The 14435-nt window shown below is 55.9% G+C and overlaps 3 protein-coding genes across 6 annotated transcripts; 2 read left to right on the top strand and 1 right to left on the bottom strand.

Moving 5' to 3' along the window:
- Positions 1 to 872: 872 nt before the first annotated feature.
- On the top strand, positions 873 to 3744 carry PAQR7 (progestin and adipoQ receptor family member 7). Of its 2 annotated transcripts, none has more exons than XM_062508874.1 (2): positions 873 to 956; positions 2217 to 3744. In XM_062508874.1, exon 2 carries the CDS (start codon positions 2256 to 2258, stop codon positions 3285 to 3287), a length of 1032 nt encoding a protein of 343 aa, XP_062364858.1. In that variant the 5' UTR covers positions 873 to 956; positions 2217 to 2255; the 3' UTR covers positions 3288 to 3744. The 2 variants fall into 2 exon arrangements, with proteins under 2 accessions (XP_062364858.1, XP_062364857.1); XM_062508873.1 differs by lacking the exon at positions 873 to 956 and adding an exon at positions 1484 to 1577.
- Positions 3745 to 4071: 327 nt separating this feature from the next.
- LOC134053761 (aurora kinase A- and ninein-interacting protein-like) lies at positions 4072 to 6348 on the top strand. The gene is made up of 3 exons (XM_062508950.1): positions 4072 to 4225; positions 4851 to 4971; positions 5343 to 6348. The coding sequence occupies exons 1-3, from the start codon at positions 4136 to 4138 to the stop codon at positions 5987 to 5989; spliced, it is 858 nt and encodes a 285-aa protein (XP_062364934.1). The 5' UTR covers positions 4072 to 4135; the 3' UTR covers positions 5990 to 6348.
- A 151-nt stretch (positions 6349 to 6499) lies between these two features.
- MTFR1L (mitochondrial fission regulator 1 like) lies at positions 6500 to 12987 on the bottom strand. Of its 3 annotated transcripts, none has more exons than XM_062508948.1 (7): positions 12917 to 12987; positions 12757 to 12826; positions 11681 to 11785; positions 10923 to 11032; positions 10223 to 10434; positions 9719 to 10028; positions 6500 to 7459 (listed from the first exon to the last, which is right to left on the bottom strand). In XM_062508948.1, exons 2-7 carry the CDS (start codon positions 12769 to 12771, stop codon positions 7354 to 7356), a joined length of 858 nt encoding a protein of 285 aa, XP_062364932.1. In that variant the 5' UTR covers positions 12772 to 12826; positions 12917 to 12987; the 3' UTR covers positions 6500 to 7353. The 3 variants fall into 3 exon arrangements, with proteins under 3 accessions (XP_062364932.1, XP_062364933.1, XP_062364931.1); XM_062508949.1 differs by having other exon boundaries at positions 10223 to 10431; XM_062508947.1 differs by lacking the exon at positions 12757 to 12826 and having other exon boundaries at positions 12917 to 12979.
- Between the last annotated feature and the right edge of the window lie 1448 nt (positions 12988 to 14435).

Below are 14435 nucleotides of genomic sequence, written 5' to 3'. Positions count from 1 at the left end.
TCTTCCTCCTTCTGCTCCACCAGTCTGCCGTACTTGGGATCAGCCGGGGCTCCAGGGCCGGCTCTGGGGTCTCTGAGTGCTCCTGGGGGGAATTTCGGGGGGTGGGAGGAGGGAGAGGACAGCAGTGACCTGAGAGAGGAGCAAGGGAGGGCCGTGATCAGAGCAGAACAAAACTCAGGGTCCCTCTGGCCAAAGCCGAGCTGCAAACAGGTGCCTTAAAAAGAATAAAAAAGCTCCACAGCTTTTTCCACCTGCGTAGGGAGGGATGCGGAGCCGTGTCGGGGCTGGGAGGGGCAGCAGCTCCACGGGGAGGGGCTGGGGGGTCCCGGGGTCACCGCAAGGGGAAGGGGATGCTCATCCCGGGGGATGGAGAACCATCCTGGGCTGGAGCTGCTGCTCCGCGGGGGCTGATCGGAGCTGGAGGAAAGCTTTGAAAATGAAAGCTGCCTGTGCTTCGCGAGGCTGGGTGCCGCTGTGCGGCGGGAGCGAACAGGGATGGATGTAAACAGCCGGGGGCGAGTCTTTATCATCGCAGAAAAATCCAGCGGGAGGGGTGGATGCTGCTGGGCAAAGGAAACGCTGCGGAGGAAACGCCGGGCGGCGGAGGCAGCGTTACCGCCAGCTCGTGGGGAGGTGGATGGTGTTGTTTGGAATACGAGGCACACGAAGGATTTCCAGGATTCTCTATCTTCATAACGGAGCGTTGCTCAAGGCTCGGTAGCTGAGAAGAGCTCGGCAAATAAAATCCTGCTCCGACAAGTTTTGGAGGAACTGAAGTAAACACCGCTCCCTTTCCTGCCTCGTGCTTGGCTGCTCCCCGCTGCTTCAGACACGGCATCTCCTCATCATCCAGAGCCAGGGCAGCCTGGAGATTCCCGCAGGAACTTCTCTTCTGGGAGCCGGAGGGGCAGGGACGCGGCCGGAGCACCTGGAGGGCAGCGCAGCCCGGCACTGAGGCAAGTTCTCCGGGCAGTGTTTGTTCCGAGCTGCCCGCGGAATTTAGGTCAAAACAGCTGAACTTGGGAGGTTCTGCTTTTGCCCTCGGCCTGTGGCAGCACTCGGGGTTGTTTCGGCTCGGAGCAGGAAGAAGTTCACGGGGTGAATTATTTTCCCTGGCAGCTCGAGAAAGTCGCAGCTTTTCGGGGGGGTTTAGGGGCCAGGGGAGGGTTGGGATCGCCCTTTGTGAGGTGCTGCCCCAGCCGGGGGGGCTGTTTGGGATGTGGAGCCTCTCTAACCAGGCGAGGTGGGCAAAGGGCATTTGGGAGGGAAATCGAGCAGCAAAGAGCTGCTGCTTTTTTTTTTTTTTTTTTTTTTTTTTTTTGCTTTTTTTTCTTTTTCTTCTGTCCCTGCATCTGTGCCCCTTGGATTCAGGCAGGAATGAGTTACAGCCTGGCTTTGATGAGGAAATTACAGAGTTTTTAAACAAACAGTCCCATCCCCACCTCCTCCTGTTCCCAAACTTTGAAGAACTTTTCCTGTCCCTGAAATGAGGGCACTTGCCAGGGGTTGAGGCATAGGACAGCACTGGAGCTGGACGTGAATCAGGTTTTCTTCTGGACTTGTCTGAACAAGAGCAGGTAAAGTGGGGGGAGAATCTCATTTCGGGCATGTTCTGTTCAATAAGTTTTTGTGAGGCTGAACAAACTGGCAGGGCTGCCTTTATCTACGTAAGGACAGCAGCTTCCAAAATGTAAATATGAAATTCCTGCTCACAAAGATTACACTGCTGGACCTTGGTGGTGCAACAGGATGAACTCACTCGGCCCATGGTGTGGGAAGCTGCTTGGAAAATCAGGAGCTGAAAAGAGGAGGCAAAACTCCAAATGCAGGAGTTGCAGCCTCGGTTACTTGTTGGTATTTGTAAGGACAGACACTGCAAATTGTTTACAGAAGGGGGAATCCGGAGTGGGAGGTTTGTTTAGGATGTTTGGTTTGTTTAGCAGTTCCCAAACTACAGGGAAGGGCTGAGCCAGGCACTGATGTGTCCTGCTATCTTCATTATTGTCATTTAACCCCAGACTCGTGTCCTTGGGGCTCCCCACACAGCAGAGGCACCTCGGGGGTTCTTGCATCTCCCTTCAGCCTCCTTTCTATCACTGTTGTTGGGGATGCTTGGAGGGAAAACCCCAAGCACAGCGTTTGATCGGCGTGTTTGTTGATTTTTATGTTAAAATCCCTACTAAACCCCGCAGCAAAACATCGCCTCTTTCCCAAAGGTAACTTTGCACAGCGAGGACCTGCACTTTGGCCTCACCATGGCCACGGTGGTGACGGAGAAGCTCAGCCAGCTCTTCATCAACGTGAGGCAGCTCCCTCAGCTGCTGGAGCCGCTGTCCCCGGGCACGGTGAGCAGCGCCGAGGTGCCGCCGGTTTTTTGGAAGCCCTACATCCACGGCGGCTACCGGCCCGTGCGCCAGACCTGGAGATATTACTTCTCCACGCTCTTCCAGCAGCACAACGAGGCCATCAACGTCTGGTCTCACCTGGCGGCCGCCCTGGTGCTGCTGCTGCGCTTCCAGCAGCTCTGGCAGCGCGTGGACTTCGGGCAGGACGAGCACGCCCGGCCCCTGCTCATCATCCTGGTCGCCTCCATCACTTACCTGACGTTCAGCAGCCTCGCCCACCTGCTGCAGGCCAAGTCCGAGTTCTGGCACTACAGCTTCTTCTTCATGGACTACGTGGGGGTGGCCGTGTACCAGTACGGCAGCGCCCTGGGCCATTTCTACTACGCCATCGAGCCGGGCTGGCACCGGCGCGTCCAGAGCTTCTTCCTGCCGCTGGCAGCGGCGCTGGCCTGGCTGTCCTGCGCCGGCTCCTGCTACGCCAAGTTCCGCTTCCACCCCGGCTGCCCGCTGCCCGGCCGGCTGTGCCAGGAGCTGCCCTCGGGGCTGGCCTACCTGCTGGACATCAGCCCCGTGGTCCATCGCATCTGCACCTCGGCGCGCCCCGACCCCGCCCTGCTCTACCACAAGTGCCAGGTGCTCTTCTTCCTCGTCGGCGCCTTCTTCTTCTCCCATCCCTACCCCGAGAAGTGGTTCCCTGGGAAGTGCCATTTCTTCGGGCAGAGCCACCAGATCTTCCACGTGTTCCTGGTGCTCTGCACGCTGGCGCAGATCGAGGCCGTGGTGCTGGACTACGAGTCCAGGAGAGAGATCTACTCCTCCCTCCAGGGGGACCTGGCTCATGACTTCTCTGTCCTGTTCCTCGTCACTGTCACCTGCTCTGTCCTCACAGCCGCCTACATGGCCCGGAGGGTGAAGAACAAGCTGGGCCTCAAGGAAGAGTAAAGAAGTGAGATCTGCCCAAATCCAACCCCAAGCCTCCAGATGCTGCTTCATGAACTGTTACTCAGCAAGTGCTTTCTCTAGGGAGTGAAAGAGATGCTTTTAATGCTTTTTAAATCCAGCCTAAGTTCCAGCTTGCTCATAGAATGGTACACGGGTTCAGTTCGCCTCTGAATAAACAGTTGGAACAAAGTGTTTTGTGTGCCCTGATGGGCTGGGGAAGGCACTGGGAAGCTGCCAGGTCTCCCAGCATGAGATAAGGAGAGGCCATCTGGCCCCTGTTAGGCTCTAAACCACGGAAACAGACCAAGGTGAGGTGATTTAAACCACTAAGATGACAAATTAATTTATAATCATTTCAGGCCCCCCCTTATAGGGCTGAGGGAGTTGTTCAGAGCTGTCCATGCAGGGGCAGGGCCGTTCCTTTACCCTGAGTGCATGGGCACAGCCCTGGCGCTAAAAGCACGGGGAGCAGAGGGGTCGATGCAAAGGGGAACCCCAGCACCGGCTCAGGGCTGGCAATAGCTTTGCTGCCGCAGCTCCCGCTCCGCTGTGGGTACAGGGGGGCAAAGGCGAGGCCGCTCCGTTCCCGCTGCCTCCGGCACCGCCGTGAAGCGGAACCCGCGGGTTCTCAACAGGCCTTGGTGCCACTGCCCCTTATATAGGGCAGGGCCTGTGTATAGGGCGTGGTCTCACTCTGCATGTGACCCCGCCTCTCAGCTCCCATTGGTCCGTCTCTGAGGGCGGCGCGTGCGCAGTGCGTGTGGGGGCGGGGCAGGCGCGAGCGGGTAAAGCCGGGAGCGGGAACGGGAACCGGAACCGGAAACCGGGGATGCCCCGGGAGCCCCGGGATGAGGCGGCGGCGCGGCGGCAGCGCGGCCCCGGCTGAGGCCTGCGGGGTGTGGCTGGACACGGCCGAGCTGAAGCGGGGCCCGGCGCGGGTGAGGCCCGGGCGGAGCTGAGGGCGGGCCGGGGGTACCGGAGGGGCCGCGGCGGGGCCGGCCCAGCCCTGGGCCCCTTGGGGCGCAGCTGAAGCGTTCGGCTCCATTGAATCCCGGTATTCCACGGACCGGGACTCTCTGGGGCCTGGAGCATCGTTCTCATGAGGGGAGACTGCGGGAGCTGGGCCTGGTCAGGCTGGAGTAGGGACGGCAGAGACGGGATACCACAAATCCATAAAATATCTCCAAGGGGTGTCAGAGAATGGTGCCAGACTCTGGTCAGGGACAGGACAAGGAGCAATGGCCATAAACTAAACCACAACGAGTTCCACCTCAGCATGAGGAAGAACTTCTTTCCATGAGGGTGGCAGAGCCCTGGGACAGCTGGAGACTCCCTCTGTGGGGACATCCCAAACCCACCTGGAGCTGTTCCTGTGTCACCTGCTCCAGGTGACCCTGCCTGGGCAGGGGGTGGCACTGGGACATCTCCAGAGATGCCTTCCAAACCCCGTTATTCTGGGATTTCCACTCTGATGCTGTATAATGAAGGCAGCAGCTGTGCCACGGCGCTGGAAGAGTTGCTTTGATATTTATTTTAATATTATTCACTTGTTTCTCCCCGCAGCCCCTCAGCACCAAGCTCAAAGCACCCACCCGAATTCCTGAGAGGAAGCACAGCCCGGGGCTGCTCCCACAGCCTGGCACCAGGCAAACCACCATCCCCACCTTCTTCAGCCCCCACACAGGTACAGGGGTTACAAACCCATCTCTCATCTCCTGGCTTTGCTGGAGAGACAAGTTCATTTTTCAGGTGCAGAGGGTAAAGGTTTGAACTCCCAGGAAGGAGGTGCTGGCAGGTATTGGGAATTTGGATTTTATATTAAATGGTTTCAAATGTGGGACTTGATGCCTCTGTCAGGCCAAGGCGGTTTCCCTGGGCAGTTCTGAGGGGTTTTTTTTGTCACTTTGAGCAGCAGCAGGGGATCCCTGTGGGGTGGTGGCAGGGCTGGGCTGGTGGGGGACAGTCCCTAGGGACACCCAGGGGACAGCAGTGATGCTGGGGGGTGATTAACCCTGGGAAATGGGTCTGCTTTCACCAATTCCCCGCTCTTTTCAGATGAAGGAGACAAAGAAAACTCCAGGCCAACTCCCTGCACCCCAAATAAAGACTGGGAGGACTCTGGGGTTCCTCTGGCTGCCTGTCCTGTGAAGATCCTGGCATTGCCACGGCTGGAGGGAGCCCAGGAAGAGCCCCCTGGAGCTGAGCAGGGCATGCAGGGCACATGGAAAAGACCTGTGGATACCCTGGAGCTCCAAGAGGAGCCTCAGAGCCAGAGCAAAGCCTCCTGTGGGGCTGGGGGGGATTCCTGGTGCTGCAGCTTCTGCCAGGGCTCGGAGCACAGCGGGATCATCACTCCCAGGAGCAAATCCCTGTTATTTCCTGGAGAAACAGCCTCAGGGAGCAGGAAACCACAGCCCTGGAGCAGAGTGAACTCTGGGCTGGGTTTTGTTGGGACTGAGAACACGAATCCTGCACCAGGGGCTGCTCCCAGAGGGGTTTGTTCCTCTCCCCAGAGCCCAGTGAGAGCTCAGCCCCTCAGGGAGCGGGGCCAGGTCCCGGGGGGATCCTGCAGGGAGCTTTTCTGCCAGGACTCCCAGGGGAACAAGGTCATTGCTCACAGGGACAGCCTGCAGCTGGAGCTGGGCTCTGAGCCCCTGTTCACACAGGACTCGGAAGGGAACAGGGTCATCAAACACTGGTGAGTGAGCCCAGCCTGGCTGGGTGGGGGTGCTGTTTAGGAAGGGAACCCACTGGTGCAGCCCCCAGCCCCTCTTTGTTCTCTGACACGTTGCTTTAATCCAAATAAAACGCTGGAGTTTTGTTTCGAAGGCTTTGGCTGTTTCAGTCAGGCTCACAGCTGTGTCCCTGTTCTGCACAGGGAGCACGTTCCCAGAGCAGGGACTCTGCTGGCAGCTCCATCTCCACAGGCAGGCCCCAAAATCCACCCAAATCCTCCTGCAGAGGAGCCTTGTTGGGACAGGGACAATGATCACATCATCCAGAAGGGGAGGACCTCTCTCTAAAACTGGTAATTCTTCCATCTCCCTTCTCTCTGCCACAAAAGGCTCTTGTTTTGAAGGTAGGGATGATGATTTAATTTTTTTCAGTGAAATCAAGGTGCCATTAAGGAAGCCCCTGGCACTTGAATATCTGGGATTCCAACCCCCCAGCCCTGACCCCGACCCCATCAACGACCTCACAGACCATCAGTGTCTTATTAAGGCTCCATTTTATAGAAAGGAAAAAAAAAAAATCATGTTTTAAATACAGCCATGAAGGGCAGTGCAGGGAACGTGGAGCTGGGGGAGAGCTCTGAGTGAGGGGGAACTGCAGCCACAGCCAAGGCCAAGCTCCTCCTCCCCTGGTCTGGTTGGGGAGCTCAGCCCTTTGCACTGGTGCAAGGTCAATAGAGAGACCTTGGGAAGGTGAAATAAAACACCAGGTTGGGGATACAGGGACTGGTAATGGAACATTAAATTACTGGCAAGAAATTAAGGCCATTCTGTCATGCAACTGTGGGCTGATCTGTGAGAGAAAAAACACTCGGGGCACGCAGGATCCCTCAACCCAAGCCAGGGGGGTTTTAGGATAAAAAAAAAAAACCAAACAACCTTTTCCAACCTCCCCAAAGGCCTGGAGAGCTGGAAGCACTCCTGAGCTCGTTCTCAGCAGCTCTGTACCATACTCAGGATAAAGGACTGCAGGTTTTGTCCTGCTCATACTGGACATGAACTGGTTCTGTCCTCACAGCTCAGTGCTTAACTGGAACCTAAGGAAAAGTGCAGGTAGAAAGAATTTCATCCAGCAGCACTCCAGGAGATCCTCACCAACACCAAAACACAGGTGGAAAAGAGCTTCCATCTTCTTAAAAAGGTTTTTCTTAAATAGAACAACACATGGAAAACACATCAAATCCAAAGGGCCTTTCCTAACGAGTGTCTGTGCACAAACCACATCGGGTGAACCAAAGAGGCAAAAGGCTCAATAATCCTTGGGAGAAGGCAGCTACTGTGCAGGAGATTTTGGGAGCATTTTCTTTTGCTTACAGAGCTGAGTGACAGCAGCATCACTTCTCCTTCAGGGCCAGGTCTTCATCCTTCAGGGCAAATTTCCTCCTCAGCACCTCTGCTATGAGCACGGCCGGGTCCTCCTCCTTCATGGAAGGGCGGTTCCTGAGGGACAGGAGCACTGGAATCAGCCCAGGCAGGAGCCAAAATTCCTGATTAACAGCCCTGGCTGGAGTCTCTCCAGGGTTTTCCTGCAGCTTTTATCATGAGATGCTGTCACAAGTGTAGGAGGTGCAAGAAAAACATCACAAAACAACAAAAAAGGGGAAAATTCTGCCTTTTCGTGTTGGGCTGGAAAACCAGGAACTCACCTGGAGCTTGTTTTGTGGCTCCAGGGGATCCTGGAAATCTCATCCTCAAAGCTCTGGGTAATTCTTATTCCACTGGGCTAATAACAAGCAATCAACCCAAAACTTCATTAATTATTCACAGCCTCCATCCCCACCCTATAAATCAACCCTCAGTGAGGGGTTTGGGGGGGGGCAAGTCCTGGAAGTGTCTGATTTTTCATTAATTTCTTATTTATAAAAATTAAATACATTAATAAATCAAATATTTATTTAAATATTTAATTTGCACTATGGATTTTTGCTCCCCCATTTCAATATGGGGGATTCCAGGCATTTTAAAGCAGGGCTGGTGCAGATTTCCTTCCAGTACAAAAGTTCTCCTGTTCTCAGGGCAATCTGTCTCCTTCAACAAGTTCACACAAGCAGCTCCTTTTAGAAGATTATTTCACAGGAGGCCAAACCTCAGGTTTTTTTTACAACCTGCAAAAGTTACCTCAGAGCTTTATTTTTTTTTTTTTTTCCATAGCTGAAGCCCTCCCTCACTCAGAAAACATTATGGGAGTTTTAAACATTCCTAAAAAAAAAAAAAGGAAAAAAAAAAAAAGCCCTGGAATATTTCCACCAGGCACTGGAACAGGCTTTAGTTCACAATTGCTGAAACAGGCACATTTCTGTAAGTTCCTCACTCATTCCTGAAGCTTCCAAGGCTGAGTTTAAGCACTGAGTCCTACACAGCAGCAGCAGAGAAACATCGATGGAATTACCTTTTCAAGCATCTTTCAGCACCTTTTCTCCTCCACTTTAAGAGCACCAGACCCACTTCAGGCTTCCCAGTGCTGCCCAGTACAGCTGGGGGAGCACAGGGGCTGCTCCACAACTGCACCAGAATTAGGGACTGGAGCTCATCAAATAATGAACATCAGTAATTAACTTAATTTTTCAGCTACCTAAAACATATCAGACGGCTTTAATTAAGCTGTGATAACCCCAAGGCATCACTGCTGTGTGCAGGAGAGGCTGAGAAGCTGCTGAGGGGAAATGTGGCTCAGCTGCAGCCTTTGTGTTCCCTGCAGGAGCATTCCCAGCTCTGGAAAATCAGCCAAGGATCCAGGGGAGGTGTCCTGGGCTCCCTGTGCCCAGCCTGCACCCCAGGAAGAGGGAGCTGGCAGCTCCCCTCACAGGAGTGAGTGTTGTGAGGGATGCAGGTGTGACACCCCTGGTGCTCTGGGTGTGGAAGCTGAGCGTGCTCCTCTCCTCTGACTTGAATTTTCTTCAGTGCTGAGAATCTGATTCCTTTCAAACCAAATTAGGAAACAGCAATGGTAAACAGCCACCACCCAGCCTGGTATTTTTGGCCAGGAATCTCACACAACAGAAGGAAAAATGTGGAGACTGAGCTGCAGCACTGACATCTGAGCTGTGAAAGGCAGGGGGCACAGAAGGAGCTTGCTCAGCTGGGCAGGATCTTGTCCATGGAGCAGTTTCAGGAGTTCTCATGTTCAGAACTTGTCAAATCCTCATGAGACAAGTGCAAACTCACCCTGCCCACGCCCAGAGCTGGGCCAGGGGAAGAACCACAGAAGCTGAGAAGCTCCACGTGTTAAATCCCTGAATATTGCACACTGGAAAAGCTGCTGAATTTCCCAAGTGCCTGTGAATGTGAGCTGGGCTAAGAGCAGCACATCCCTCACCCTGAAAGCTGCCAACACACACAGGGCTGGTTTGCATCTGGGCAGACACAGCTTTCTGTCAGGTGAGCAAGCTGGAACAGCCAAATATTGGGATAAGCAGTTTAAATTCCCCTCCACTATTTCCTATCAAGGAAAACAAAAATGTAAAAAAAAAAAAAAAAAAGAAAAAACAAACCAGGAATGTGTTACCAAGTTTGCTCCAATGAGGTATTTCCCCCATGAAAATTCTCCACTATTTCCTATCCCAGAAAGGCAAAAAAGCCCAGGAATGAGTTACCAAAGTTCTCATTTCCCCCAGGAATGAAGGACCAGCAGCCAGGGCTGTGTCAGGCTCTACACAGACTTGACACCAAATTAAAAACAGAAGTTCAGGGAGCACTTACAGATCTTTGCTCTGCTTCATCCTATGAATGTCTTTGAGAATTCCCATCATGTCAGCAAAGCTGCTGGCCTTGGAAAGGGACACGGAGTCCTCCTCCTCGGGGTCCTTTGGCTCTGGCCTGCAGCTCTCAGAGGCAGAGCAGAGCTCGGCCACCGAGGGCAGCTCGGGGCTCTCCAGCTCCGCCTCCTCCTCCGTGATGTCACTGATCACAAAGGACGTGGTGGACTGGAAAGAGGGTCCAAAACAATGCACAGGAGAAGAGGCATTGGAGCTCCCTGGAGATAACAGATCCGGGGTCAGTTGGGCAGAGGCTGGGAAAGGAAACAAGAGGTGGGAGGGTGAACTCACAGCAAACCACGTGGGACAGTTCTTCCCCAACAGCACAGAACATAAATCTGAACACAGCCCCTGAGCTGCCCCCAGAGCCAACATCCCACAGCAGAAGAGCCCTGGGTGAGCCTGGAGGACAGAGCAGAGCTCAGCCCCAGCAGAGTGAGGATCCCACCTGACTCTGCAGCCACGATCTTGGCGATCTGGCTCCGGAGGTGACTCAGCTCATCCTGCAGCTCTGTGGTCCTGCTCAGGGCTGGCAAACCAGGCTTCTTCAGGGCCAGCAGCTTCTCCTCCTGCTTCCTCAGGTTGGGCACTGAGGCGTTTCTCTGGATCACTGTGAAGGGACTGGGCTTCCACTTGTGCTTCAGCGGGCGAGTGTCACTTCTGGGGACAAGAACCTGTCAGCCACTAAATCCAAACCTCTCCATGACCAAGCCTGGCCTCCCCGAGGGCAGCAGAGCCTCCAGCAAAACAAATGAAGGCTCTGAGCACCGTCAGAGGTGCAGATGGGCACTCTGCAGCACAAGGAGCACGCGAAGCTGTGGCTGCCCTGGATCCCTGGAAGTGTCCAAGGCCAGGCTGGAGAGGGCATTTCAGACCTGGGAGACCTCAACCCTTCCAGTTCCTGAGCAGAAAACAGCCCAGAGCAGGGGGTTACCCTGCACAGAGCAGTGAGTGACACAGGACATGGCACAGGCTCCTGGCACTGCCTGCAGGAATTCTTCTCTGGGTACTTTGTCTTTTTTTCCTCTCCTCTTAGGAAAAATATCTTTCAAGAGGCACCACATCAGACCCTGAGGGAGTGGAAGTTGGGGTGATCTGAGCAGGGTGTGGCTGAGCTCTGTGACAGAAACCAGGGGGTGAAAACCAACCTGACCCTGGCATAGGTCTCCTCATCGTCTGCTGCGATCCACACGATGTCAGCCAAGGTGGGGACAGGGGGCACATCACCCAAATACAGATCTGAGACACTTGGCAGGACCTGGCAGGAAGGAAATACTGCTAAGGACATGGTGTTTGTTGTCCTGGAGTGGCCCCAGGACACAGCACCTGCAGCTGTGTCTGGCACAGGCACAAGAGCAACTCCAGCAGGTTTCCTTTAGTTTGCACAAATGTTGAAGACTTTTTGAGCTGGGAGATAAATCCTTTGGGTCTGGGCACTGCTGTGCTCCCCTGGGTCAGCTCCTGCTCCTTCCTGCTGTGCGTGTGAGGCAGGAGGGCACACCTGACCCAGGCCAGGCACTGCCAAGGTCATTGTGCCACTGCCAGTGCCAGCCCTGAGCTCCAAGGATGACGTCAGGGACTCCAAAATTCCTGGAACAGGCCCAGAGGGCACCAGGCTCCTTGGAGGTCACACAACACAGTCCTGCCTCAGCAGCTCCACCTTTCCATCTCCTCCAGCTCAGAGACTGCCAGAGCAGGCATCTCCTTAAGTTGCAGGGATCACTTTACAAGAACAGAATTAAAGAATAAAGAAATACTAATTTTAAAAATTCCTTAAACCTAACTGTACTGGTGCAGGTTTTGTGGCTACAACTCTGCAGATGTGTGGGGGCAAACCAGCAGCTGGTGGCAGTGCCTTGTCCTGCCCCAGCTCCTCCAGCCACCCCCAAAGCCAGGGGTCACTCACCTCGAAGGTGGCCCTGGGGCAGGGTTTCAGGGGGAGGTTGGAGCCGATCATCCTGACCACGCTGCGAGCTGAGCCATGGGGCTTGTTCTGCCAGATGGGGATGGTCTGCAAGAAGCCACAGCACCCAGTTAGCATCTCCAATCAGTCCCTTCTGAAATTCATTGCTCTGGAAATTCTACAGTGTCGAGAGTCTGATCTCTGATTTTGTATCTCTTCACTTTTCATTGAGAACCTGTGAAAACTGAGGTGATAACTGAGGTTCCCATTTCACAGAACTGTGTTCAGCTGAACACAGGGGACAGCCAGACAGGGCAGGGGCATTGTGAACATGGGTGCAGAGTCTTCAGGACTGAAAACTAAAAGCACTCAGTAACAGGCAGTGTCAACAGGCATTGTCACAAAGGAAAACTTGGCAAAAGGAGGAAAATGACATCAAAAAGAAAGTGTCATTCAGAGTACACTTCTGCTTTCACACCATCTTTGGTACAAGCAATGTTAAATATCCCAGGGCAGCTGGGAGTCTCCTTCCCTGCAGATATCCACTGCACATGATGCTGAGGAGCCTGCTCTGAGCTCCAACGCTCCCTCCCCACCTGACCCATTCTGGGATAAGGATGAACATTGCTGAGGTGACAGCAAGTGACGAATCTATCCGATGTCTGTCCCAGCCCAGGGCCACGGGGAACAGCCTCGGAGAGTGTTTTCAGAAATTTCAGAGCTGTTTTAGAGCTCTCTGGCCCCAAAAAGTGAAGTGCTCTGCTCATGTGGCACTCGCAGGCTCCTGTGGCAGAAGGCAGCACAAGAGAACACCACAACGACAAAGCTCAGCCCACAGCACGCCCAACACTGGTTTATTCCACTGACTTGTAACACTGATTTCTTACACTGATGTATCGCTGGAGCCCGCTCTGCACTGTGTGCCCGAGCACCGCTCCGTGCTGACATTGCTGATGAGCATTTTAAACCTCCGAGCCGGGGGCGGTGAAATGACAGACCCCGGCTGGGGAGAGGTGTCGGGGGAAGGCTCTGGGGCAGTTTGGGGCAGGGGACAGCGGCAGTGCCCGGGTGTCACTTACGGCCTCCGCGTCCATCTCGGCTGGCTCAGCGCCGGCCGCTCATCGCCGCCGCTCCGCCGGGTCTCGCTCACTGCAACACACAACGAGCGGCTGCAGCTCCGCCCCGGGCCCGCCCCGCTGCCCCGGGCCCGGAGCCCGAGCCCCCGGATCCCCCCGGTACCTGCGGGCCGGCGGCGCAGCTCGGCCCCGCTGCCAGCGCCGGGCGCGGCCCCTCCGCCGCCATGGCCCGGAAGTAGAACGGAACTGCCCCGAGCACTTCCGGGGCTGCGGCGCATGCGCCGTGCCCGAGCTGGGACAGGGAGAGGACAGCAGGAATAGACCGGGGACAGCGAGGGGATAACGGGGACAGGGGACAAAGGGGACAGAGGATAACGGGGACAGGGGACAAAGGGGACACCCCGGTGCAGGGGCACCCGCCGCATCAACACGTAGCCCCGCCCCCACGCGTCACCGTGCCGACGTCGCGTGGCACCGCCCTGCAGGCCACGTGAGTCCCGGCGGTGACGTGCCCCGGGGCGGCGGGCCCAGCGCGGTGTCAGGGGACGGGGACACCGATGGCCGGGGGCACCGCGGGGAGGGGCAGCGCGCCCCAGGCTCGCCCCACGCCCACCCGCAGCCCCCGGCGGAGGAAGGAGAGCGGAGGCCGAGCTGGAGGATGCACGGGTTTTTTACCGGGTGGTTTTACCGCGGCCGCTCCGCCGCCCCTCCCGGCCGACATCGGCCCGGGCCCGCCGCGGCTTTGGGGCCAGGGCGTCACAAGGCGCGGGAGGAGCCGCTCCCCGAGGGCTACGGTACAGAGTGAACGGGGCACCGCACGAACGCTTGCCACGAACTCGGCCTCAGGCGGCCGCTGCTGCCCGCAGAGCCCCGCGGCGGCGCAGGGACAGTGACACCGGAACAGTGACACCGCAGGGACAGTGACACCGGAACAGTGACACCGGAACAGTGACACCGCAGGGACAGTGACACAGGGACAGTGACACCGGAACAGTGACACCGGAACAGTGACACAGGGACAGTGACACCGGGACAGTGACACCGGAACAGTGACACCGCAGGGACAGTGACACAGGGACAGTGACACAGGGACAGTGACACCGGGACAGTGACACCGGAACAGTGACACAGGGACAGTGACACCGGGACAGTGACACCGGAACAGTGACACCGCAGGGACAGTGACACCGGGACAGTGACACCGGAACAGTGACACCGGAACAGTGACACCGCAGGGACAGTGACACCGGGACAGTGACACCGGAACAGTGACACAGGGACAGTGACACCGGGACAGTGACACCGCAGGGACAGTGACACCGGGACAGTGACACCGCAGCTCGGCAGCTGAATGGGGACAAAGGAACACGGGCAGATCCCCTGTGACCCCTCAGCATCCCCCAGGCTGCTCCAGCTTGGCTGTGGCTTTTGGGGTCCCTGTGCAGACTCATCCCCTTCTCCTGGGCAATCCCAAGAGGCTGCAAGGAGCTTATGGGAGAATAAACTTTGTGGGATCCCAAAGGTTTTCCTCTTTCCCCTGCAGGGATGGAGGTCCCTGAAGGGATGACAGGAACTGTGTCCAGTGCTGCCTGGGGATTCTGGCACGGCCAGACCCCAGCCTGTCACACTGGAGTGTGAGAAAGTGCAGAGCCAATGCATAGTTACAAAGCTAACAGTGAGAA

Source organism: Cinclus cinclus, chromosome 26, assembly GCF_963662255.1.
Source record: "Cinclus cinclus chromosome 26, bCinCin1.1, whole genome shotgun sequence".
Classification (NCBI taxonomy): domain Eukaryota; kingdom Metazoa; phylum Chordata; class Aves; order Passeriformes; family Cinclidae; genus Cinclus; species Cinclus cinclus.
The sequence above is the reverse complement of the archived record's forward strand: the minus strand, read 5'-3'. Positions and strand labels throughout refer to the sequence as shown.

What these genes read in the sequence shown, in the direction of transcription:
- MTFR1L (XM_062508947.1), bottom strand. Translation starts at nt 12,979, where the DNA reads ATGGCGGCGGAGGGGCCGCGCCCGGCGCTGGCAGCGGGGCCGAGCTGC. An exon ending in GAGACCTATGCCAGGGTCAG is followed by an intron (nt 10,435 to 10,922) that starts GTTGGTTTTCAC and finishes TCTTGTCCCCAG; the next exon opens with AAGTGACACTCGCCCGCTGA. An exon ending in ATGAAGCAGAGCAAAGATCT is followed by an intron (nt 7,460 to 9,718) that starts GTAAGTGCTCCC and finishes CCTGTCCCTCAG; the next exon opens with GAACCGCCCTTCCATGAAGG.
- PAQR7 (XM_062508874.1), top strand. Translation starts at nt 2,256, where the DNA reads ATGGCCACGGTGGTGACGGAGAAGCTCAGCCAGCTCTTCATCAACGTG.
- LOC134053761 (XM_062508950.1), top strand. Translation starts at nt 4,136, where the DNA reads ATGAGGCGGCGGCGCGGCGGCAGCGCGGCCCCGGCTGAGGCCTGCGGG. An exon ending in TGAAGCGGGGCCCGGCGCGG is followed by an intron (nt 4,226 to 4,850) that starts GTGAGGCCCGGG and finishes TTCTCCCCGCAG; the next exon opens with CCCCTCAGCACCAAGCTCAA. An exon ending in CTTCTTCAGCCCCCACACAG is followed by an intron (nt 4,972 to 5,342) that starts GTACAGGGGTTA and finishes CGCTCTTTTCAG; the next exon opens with ATGAAGGAGACAAAGAAAAC.